This window comes from Heptranchias perlo, chromosome 9 (assembly GCF_035084215.1).
Source record: "Heptranchias perlo isolate sHepPer1 chromosome 9, sHepPer1.hap1, whole genome shotgun sequence".
NCBI classification, from domain to species: domain Eukaryota; kingdom Metazoa; phylum Chordata; class Chondrichthyes; order Hexanchiformes; family Hexanchidae; genus Heptranchias; species Heptranchias perlo.
In genome coordinates, this window is record NC_090333.1 from 53,681,924 (window position 1) to 53,691,132 (window position 9,209).

Below are 9,209 nucleotides of genomic sequence, written 5' to 3' on the forward strand. Positions count from 1 at the left end.
CTAATATCTCCCCTTTGACTCGTGCCGATTTTTGCCTGATTATGCTTCTGTGAACCACCGTGGGACATTTTTCAATATTAACTAAATGCAAGTTGCTGTTGTTAAGACTTCATAGGTTTGAATGCTTTCCTTCTATTCCATCGTAGTGTAAGGCTAGAAAAGCTGACTTGCTGTGCATTCTGCCTTCAATTTGATAATTAATATTCCAACTAGCCTCATTCACCCCTGCTGGTGCCATTCTTCAATAAAAGCCAGCCTGCTCCAGGGCAAAGTCAAGCAAACTCTAGCACAATGGAGCTGCTGGACCCTGCTGAACTACTGAATTGTTTTTAAATCAGAAAGAGACAGAGATTCGTTGTTTTGATTAGTCTTTATTAGTTTGACATTCGCCATGCTTTTGACCAAAAGTACAAAAAGAAATAGATATAAAGTGCAGCCTGTCAACAGGACTTTTTTTTTATAGCATGAACATTTTGTAAGGGCTGGTTCTAAAACATACAGTAATGCTTACATACAGTAGCTTGCAATCAGTCAAGTTTGCTTACCGAGGTTAATAGTGCAACATTCCCAGACTGCAGGGAATTTCATATCTTATTGTTAACATTCCTTTCTTTCATTGTCACCCATTCGTGATCCATTTTACTGTTGATGCTTTTAAAAGTGAATCCTTGTATGTACAAGGGAAATGCTGCTGTTGGATGGTGCCATGATGTGTTTGCTTGGTCACAAATTTGTTGCACAGCAAAAAAGCTTTTACTTAAAGCACTTATCTGTTACAGCCTCCTGAAGGCACACAAATCATTCCACAAATTGATCAAGTGCAAAAGTCGATTCAATATTTAAAAAATTTATTTTACAAAATAAAAATTCTACCACACTACAGTTGGAGAATGCCATGATTTTGCCTTTCAAAGGCAACCACATGTTGGGCTCATGCCAACTTAGGAATTTTCATTGTGCGAGTTCCAGCCCCTTTAATGATTAAGATTAACCTCTGAAGGCAAGAACAAAAATCCCAGAGTCTTCATATCAAAAAATTGCATTTGTTCACCTTAAATAAAGTATAGTTTAAATAATAGTTATAAAAGTTAACCAATAAATAACATGAATAAATTATAATAAACACAGGAAGTTGTTGAAGCCATTTAGAGATAATTAGATGGGCAATTTCCACCCACTCTTTCTTGAAGCTGGTGGCTCATGCTGAAGCACAGTTCCACAGGTGTCTGTGGCCCTCTGATATCTTTCACATGTGTGAACCTAGACAGTAAGTGTTTGTCAGCCATCTGATTATGGGAAGGCCATCACAGCCAAAGCTGATCCCATCCTCACCAGATGTCCACACGTGTGCACTTGCAGCAGGTACAAGAATCGTAGCTAAATGTTCCCATACCTAGAACAACGGTGGTTGGGCAAATTGCAACACTGTCCTACCTGAACTGGAGGTCGCATCAACTCGAGGTTAACAGTAAAGCAGTTCAAAATATCTGGTTGGAAATGGAGCTAAAGGTCACATGGATAACTATAGGCTGAGATGATCAAAGAGCCCATGGGGCACATGGTTGCTGTGCTGCGGGGGGTGTCTGTCAACAGCATCCAGCCAGAGCTTCAGTAGTGTAGATATGGGCAATGAATAAATATTCTGGCATTTTGGTTGACTACCTTTAGGAATCAGGGAGTAATTCCCTCAGGACACACTAAATAAAATGTCCTCTGATGTGACTCATTACCTTCTCAAGGCAACTAGGAATAAGCAATAAATTCGGCCTTTCCGGTGTTGCCCACATATTGAGAACAAAGAAAAAAAAGTCTACCCTATCGTGGACTCTACACCACCTAGTCCACAGACAACAGAAAGAACAGACTTGATGGGCCACGTGGGATTTTATCCATGGTTTCCTGGGAGAATGTGTCAGTATAAAATGCGGGCTGATCATTATCTTTTACCAATTTCCTTTGTCAATTTTCTCCCTCTCCTGGATCCACTGACTCCTTTCATGGGGGCTGGTTACCCTCTAGTACCTTGCCAATGTGGGTGATATTCAAGTGTAAGTCTTGACAGTGTGTAATGGCAGGCGATTTGTTTGGGGGGGGGGGGGGGTGGGCAAGCACACCCAAACCCCATCCTGTCCTCACCCAACAGCTGCACACATGCAATCCAGCCGGGAAATGCTGCTGTTGGATGGTGCCATGATGTGTTTGCTGGTCACAAATTTGCTGCATAGCAACAAAGCTAGATGGTGATCAGGAGTATGAACCCCGTCTGATTTTTCTCCTCCCTAGACCGTGGCCCTGAGACCAATTGTAGCACCTCTATTGTCACTCTGGTGGCTTTTCGTGGTGCATTTATCCAATAAACACAATATTTTTTAAAGTTCCGTTGATTGCTCTTTCAATAATGCATGCCCCTGTGGATTAACATCTTCTAGACCCGAGTTGGAAGATTTGGAGTTGATAGAGCCTAGTTTGCCGGGTTCAGATTCAGGAACACTGAACGAAACAACTGGGCATGGTCCTTCAATGTTATTGCAGACCAATTTGTTTAGTGTGGCAGTGTTCACAATGTCAAAGCCAACTTTCCCACCAAAGGTGCTAGGTTTCCAATATTCTGGGGAGCAAATGGGGTTTCCCATTAAACCCTTCAAGGAGAAAGGGGCTCCCATCTCAACCACTGTTTCTCCAAATATGGCTTCAGGCCTTGGTTTTTCTATCATCAAAGCAGGATACATCTCCATTGCATCGATATCCCCATAGAGTTCTCTCAGCTCGGCTGCCATTTCTTCTTCTCCTGTAATGTAAAGAAAATATTGTAATAAAGTGCAACAAAAATGCTATAAATTTAGAAACAGGTTTTGTTTTTAAATGCAAACATGGAAAAGATTTATGTTCTTTACCAAACATAAATAATCACATTTTAGTAGCCATACTTCCTCATCTTCAGATGGTTGTTTCTATTTTTGGTGGCTTTGCGGGGTAGCTCCACAAACTCAGATGAACATAACTATAGCTTTAATGTGATCAACCGGTGGGGGCCAATGAATCTTGCCAGCCACCCCCACCCCCAAAAAATGGAACATCCCACTCCCTAAGCAGACGAGCTACAAACTGATACTTGTAGGAAGAAGCTTGAGAATATTAAGCATTAGTTGGTGCATTTACCCACACAATAATCACTAGTAGAGTTAATGAATTCTTTTATCTGAATTTTGTTTCATGCTCATCAAGATGGGAGATATCAATACTGGACATTCGAATATATTTCCAGTTTTTGTCCTCAGTGTCGGTATCAAACACTCACAGGTCAGATATAGCACGTTAGCAGCAGAGTAAAGTTCTATTTACTCCGCTCCAGCAATTTACCTAAACTCCCAATTTCAGGAGCATGTCATACTGCACCACTTTGATATTTCCATTTTCTATAATATTCATCCTGAAAGAGACTGTCAATTTAGTGCTAGTTAATGCTGTATTATGGCTACAAATCAATAGCAAAGTGTTCCTTTGGAACTGGGTATCAGATGAAGCTTTCATGCTCAGTTTGGGCTGGATTGGGCCCCAGATTTCAGAGTAAAAAGATGGTCTTCTGATTGACCCTTACCCCTTTTATTTACACTTAAATGTGTTGAATAGTATCAAGTACTATTTAAATGCTATTAACCAATAAGGATCTTACCTGTGAGCTCTTCAAAAGACTCATATGGTTTCAATAAGAAGCGCTTCCTGTATTCATTCAGAGACTTGTATCGCATCTGACGAGTGTGCTCAATGGTAGAGATAGCCACTTTAACCAATGCTGGATTCATATTTCTGCCCCCAGCAACCTGTAGAAAGACCAAGATCATTAGCTTAAGAGTCTCATAAGTCATGAGTCCAACAGTTTTGCTGCTTAACTAATGATGAAGGATTTAGTTTTGATTATGACTAAAAATACTACTTTTTTTAAATCAAAAAAGGTGCATTTAAAAGTTCCTTACGGTGAAACAAAGCCAGTATTAATCGCAATATAATTTTAACGATGTGGAGTGTGTTAATTTGGCACCAGCAGTTCAAGTGTTAAAACCACTTCCAGTTTTGCAACAGAAGTTACTTCCTGGTTTTTGCACCATGATGAAACAGACAGAATACTAGCCAATTCTTACCCTGCCAGCAATTTGCTGGGTGAATGAGGCCACCATGTTAGAGATGCCGTGCTCCAGCAGTACTGAGTTGTTGAAGAGGAATTCACGGTAGCTGTACTCTTTGTCCTGGATGTTGAAAGAATCTGGCATCAGGGGGTGCCAGTGGTAGAGGGCATTGAATTCCGATGCAATCCGGTTACTGTATTGGAATTGCTGGTTAAACAGCAGCTCTGGGTCAAATTTCAGCTTGAAGTGATAACCACTCAGATGTTGGACATAATCTTCAATTACAATTTTGATGGTCTCCCCTGTTAGTGTCAAAAAGATAGTTTGAGGATTTATTTCAAAACAGAAGGTTTGTTTTGCCAAAAAGCTTTATTTAATTAAAATTAAACTTCAAAAATTGTACAGTTCTATTTATATGCTTTTTAAAAAATTTCACGATAGTACTTTGTACTGCTGATCTTAATATGTCGATTCAAAAGGCCAGGATCTACTTTACAAAACATTGGACATGCTAGATCCACTCACCTATCAGTATAAGTCTGGTAGTCTGGAAAAGCTGTTCATCATCCCAGTCAGGGTGCTCCACTTTCAACACATCACAGACTCGGTTATGTTCCCGTAGCCAGATAGTCGCATACATCATCAACCCTGGAACCAGACCAAAGAATTCCTGTCCCACAGCAAGCTTCATGTGTTCTGGGACATGAGGAGGGTAAATCATCTCTACAGGCGCATCCTTAACGGTGGGAGGATAGACTTGTCCATTGATAGTCTGCAAGAAATTTTGCGGATTAGTTAAGATGTCACTTAGGCTGGATTCAAATACTGCAACAAAACATCAAAGATACGTGGACATTTAACTTACAAGTATTACTATTAGAATACTTGATATCAAATTCAGGTTAAAGCCTACCTGGTATTTAAGTTTTCCATCTGTAAATAGTCGCAGTTTGTATTGCCGGTCCAAAGTTTCTCCATAAATATGGCTCAGGTCAACCTGTATAACGTAAAGAATGTAAAACATGAGTGCACTGTGATTTAGAACTAATTAATTTTAGAACAGTAAATATTCTTTTTAACATGAAACATCAATTTATAATAAGTACAATGGTGATTATTTTATTTATATCCATTCTTGGTGAGTTATTGTTGAAAGCCAGCTGAGAACAGTTATATGATTTGTACTTACGCCATGTCCCAATCCCTTAGTGAATGCAGGGCCTCGACTCTGGTCAGTCTTAAAAAACTGGTGGGTGAAATGCTGAGCGAAGAAGGCAAACATCATATTGGTCCTTTGGGGATCAGGCACAAATTTCTTCCTCATGAGGAATCTTTCTGCTAAATACTTGGGATCAGGCAGAGTTTTCTTTCCTGTGAAAGGTGTATATATATTTAAAAAGTTATTTTGTTCTATTAAAGTGGCAGCATTCCTCCCTAACCCCAAGCAGTAATAATGGATTGCATTTGAATAATAAACCTTTTATGGAATATCTGTAGGAGTAATATCACTACTGTATGTTGCTGAATAGAAAAAATACAGATGGAGCCAGCACCACTCTAGAAATTGTTTTCCAGCCACAAGTGGCGTGAATTCAAAAGTCAACAACAGAGCTTTCCTTCTGGGTGTAAAAATTCTGCTTCTGCACTCCCCATGCAAGCCAGAAGCACATAGCAGACATTTTTTCCTTCCATTCATTTTAGATGAAATATTATGAGCTAGTGATGTGCAATTTCACAATACGTGCTTGTACTGTGCAGCAGGAGTGCAGAAGTGGCATTTTTGCCCCATCATTCTTGAAAATATGGATACAATCTTTCTCTCTTCTCTCCCCACCACCCCCTCCTCCCAAAAACATCTGACAAAGTTTCTGGGAAGCAAGGTGGGAATGTAGATTACATCCGGGCACCACTCAACCAGGCATTTTCACCATTTATTTGCTCCCGGATTCGATCCTCACCGGGATTTCCACCACCCCCCCCCCCACCCCGGACTCAAATTTAAGACTTCCTCCTCCCCCTAAACAATCTGAGAAACATAGAAACATAAATAATAGGAGCAGGCGTAGGCCATTCAGCCCTTCGAGTCTGTCCTGCCATTCAATATGATCATTGGCTGATCCTCTATCTCAATACCATATTCCCGCTCTCTCTCCATACCCCTTTGATGCCTTTTGTGTCTAGAAATCTATCTAGCTCCTTCTTAAATATATTCAGTGACTTGGCCTCCACAGCCTTCTGTGGTAGATAATTCCACAGGTTCACTACCCTCTGACTGAAGAAATTTCTCCTCATCTCAGTCCTAAATGTCCTACCCCATATCCTGAGACTGTGATCCCTTGTTCTGGACCCCCCAGCCAGGGGAAACATCCTCCCTGCATCCAGTCTGTCTAGCCCTGTCAGAATTTTATACGTTTCAATGAGATCCCCTCTCATTCTTCTAAACTCTAGTGAATACAGGCCGAGTCGACCCAATCTCTCCTCATAGGACAGTCCTGCCATCCCAGGAATCAGTCTGGTGAACCTTCACTACACTCCCTCTATGGCAAGTATATCCTTTCTTAGGTAAGGAGACCAAAACTGCACACAATACTCCAGGTGTGGTCTCACCACGGCGCTGTGGTAAGACATCCTTGCTCCTGTACTCAAATCTTCTTGCAATGAAGGCCAACATACCATTTGCCTTCCTAACTGCTTGCTGCATCCTTTCCTTCCTTTGAGAAAGTCTGCTCCAGTGCTCCAACACAGTTAATTAAATTAACAGGAAATATAAGAAACATTTTTTGCTTTTAACTTTTCTCCTTCAATCTCAGTCGTGTTATTTATTTACTACCACTGCTCTGGTAGGAGAGGGCGGTGTAACGGTAGAGTTTTCTTGTATTATTAACTCACCAACTACTCCCATTGGAGTTGGGCAGTCTTCAGGAGTCGGAGGAAGAGTTCTGGTGTAGTAGGTGAGATTGGAGTATGCTTCCCAGCTCTTGTAACCATACTTTGAATTGTAGGTAGGGGGACTGTCAATCAAATGAGATCTGGCTGTTTTGGAGGGAAAAAGAATTGTATTCACATTCAGATGCCACATGTCCCTTACCCATCTAAAAAACACAATTAGAAACAATATATATGTAGTCCTTAAATAACAAGGAACCACAAGATAAGAATTCCTCTGCTCACTATATGTAGCAATACCCCAAATCTGAAGATTTCCTGTCCCCTACCTACTTCTGGCGAAATCATAAACACATTCTTTTATTTCGCCAGCAATACTGAACGCGCCAAACCTTCGCAAATGCATTTACCATGCCACTACACATAGCACCCAACGGAATTCTTACCCTATTATCCTGGCCAATATTTATTTCTCAGCCAACATCACAAAAACAGATTATCTGATCATCACCTTATTGCTGCTTGTGGGTCCTTGCTATGTGCAGATTGACTGCCGCGTTTCCTACATTACAACAGTGGCTACACTCTAAAAGTACTTAATTGGTTGTAAAGCACATTGGGATGCCCCGAGGTCATGAAAGGTGCTATATAAATGCAAATATTTCTTTCTATGCTATTACATGACTGCACCTTGCTACCACACAAAACATAATCCCACTAACAACATTTCCATTTAGTCTCTACATTTAATAATGCCATTTGTGTTTAGAATGATTCTAAGTAGCACAAAGAAAAGTAATGAACATGGTCCATCTTACTTACATGTTAAGACATAACGCATGATGCCGTTCCTTAAGAAAGGGATCTGGTTAACTAAGTTCCAAAATCCTGGATAGTGGGTCAGGATATAGTGCACTGTGTTAGGGGTCGGTTTCAAGCTCAGTTTCACCCAGGTCCAGAACTCGGCTGTTTAAGAAAGCAATTGGTAAATTTATGGAGATCAATGTTAAGGTTAACAAAAAAAAAGGTGTACAGTTAGTGCACGGTAAATGCTTGTTAGCGATCAGTACGACTTACGTGTGGTGCAGTTCTCGTCGTAAAATCCAGTCCGAGCGCAATCACACTCGTAGTCATCGAAGCCGGCCGTGGTGCAGACCCCCTGGTTCTGGCAGGGGTTTGAGCAGCAAGGGTTGGCTGTGAGGGAACACAGGAGAAGTTCAGGCTCACGAATCCTCTTACAGCCTGTTCTGAACAGGTCTGTGTTTACTACAAACTACATCATTTCACCAATCGGACTGCAGGCTCTGCTAAACTCGATTTAAAACCAGTCGTAGAATTAATTTTATTTATATTTGGAGTCACTAAAGTTGAAGACAATTGCCATTATTGCCACTGATATATTTTATTTAGACCTAACTCTTGTTCACAGCACATGTTCCAAGTGATCAGAAAGCTGAATTCAAGCTATGGGGAGAAATGGTTTGCCCTCCAATATTTCTGTAATTGTTATCATTTTATTTATTTCTACGCGGCAGCACAACATTGTGCAGCGAGGCCAAACTGAGCCGTCAACTCGTTTGGGTCCAGCTGAGGATTTGGGGCACTGATGTCAGGGTGGGATCCTCCTTCCTTCTCTACACTCCGGATAAACTCCGCTTAATAACTTCCAACACTCCAGCAGCCTAATAATAACCCAGAGGATAAAGTATCCTCAGGTTTAGGAAATCAGACCGAGCTTTCACTGACCTGCTTGGTTGAGAGGGAGAATCGCAGCGAGAAGCAACAAAAGCATCATTTGTGTGTTCAGTGTGCCGAGCTTTCCAAACATCGTTACTCTCATTCTGACTCTGTTCTGGTTGTGCTCACCAGCGCTTCCCTCAGGCTTTTAAACTCTCTGCTCTTTCTTCAGATGAGTGAGTCAAACTGACGTCAAAGGGGGACTTTTTAAAAAAAAAACGGTTGTTCCTGATTGAAAGCATTTTACTTTGAATGTAAATTCTTCTGAAAATCTGTGTGTATTTCATGAATTGGTTTACAATCTGCTTCTCACCTCATATCATCAGAAATCTCAAAATTTCCCCCATGCTTGATTATTGATCCCTGATCAATTGAATCTACTCACAAAACACATGTTCATTGATAATCAGTACTGAGTATAGGGGAGCAAAGCCTGACCGTTTGTCACCCCCCCACACACAC

General features: G+C 41.0%; 1 protein-coding gene across 1 annotated transcript; it reads right to left on the reverse strand.

Annotated features, from left to right (window-relative positions):
- Positions 1–355: 355 nt before the first annotated feature.
- LOC137325395 (prostaglandin G/H synthase 2-like) lies at positions 356–8,885 on the reverse strand. The gene is made up of 10 exons (XM_067990457.1): positions 8,757–8,885; positions 8,088–8,204; positions 7,833–7,976; positions 7,014–7,157; positions 5,314–5,495; positions 5,038–5,121; positions 4,650–4,896; positions 4,140–4,426; positions 3,674–3,821; positions 356–2,788 (listed from the first exon to the last, which is right to left on the reverse strand). The coding sequence occupies exons 1-10, from the start codon at positions 8,848–8,850 to the stop codon at positions 2,370–2,372; spliced, it is 1,866 nt and encodes a 621-aa protein (XP_067846558.1). The 5' UTR covers positions 8,851–8,885; the 3' UTR covers positions 356–2,369.
- Positions 8,886–9,209: the final 324 nt, after the last annotated feature.

Bases quoted from the DNA above. Each gene is read 5' to 3' on its own strand.
- LOC137325395 (XM_067990457.1), bottom strand. From the start codon at position 8,850: ATGAGAGTAACGATGTTTGGAAAGCTCGGCACACTGAACACACAAATG. The intron at 5,122-5,313 runs GTAAGTACAAAT...TACGTTATACAG, and splicing joins CTAAGGGATTGGGACATGGC to GTTGACCTGAGCCATATTTA. The intron at 4,897-5,037 runs GTAGGCTTTAAC...AATTTCTTGCAG, and splicing joins ATGGAAAACTTAAATACCAG to ACTATCAATGGACAAGTCTA.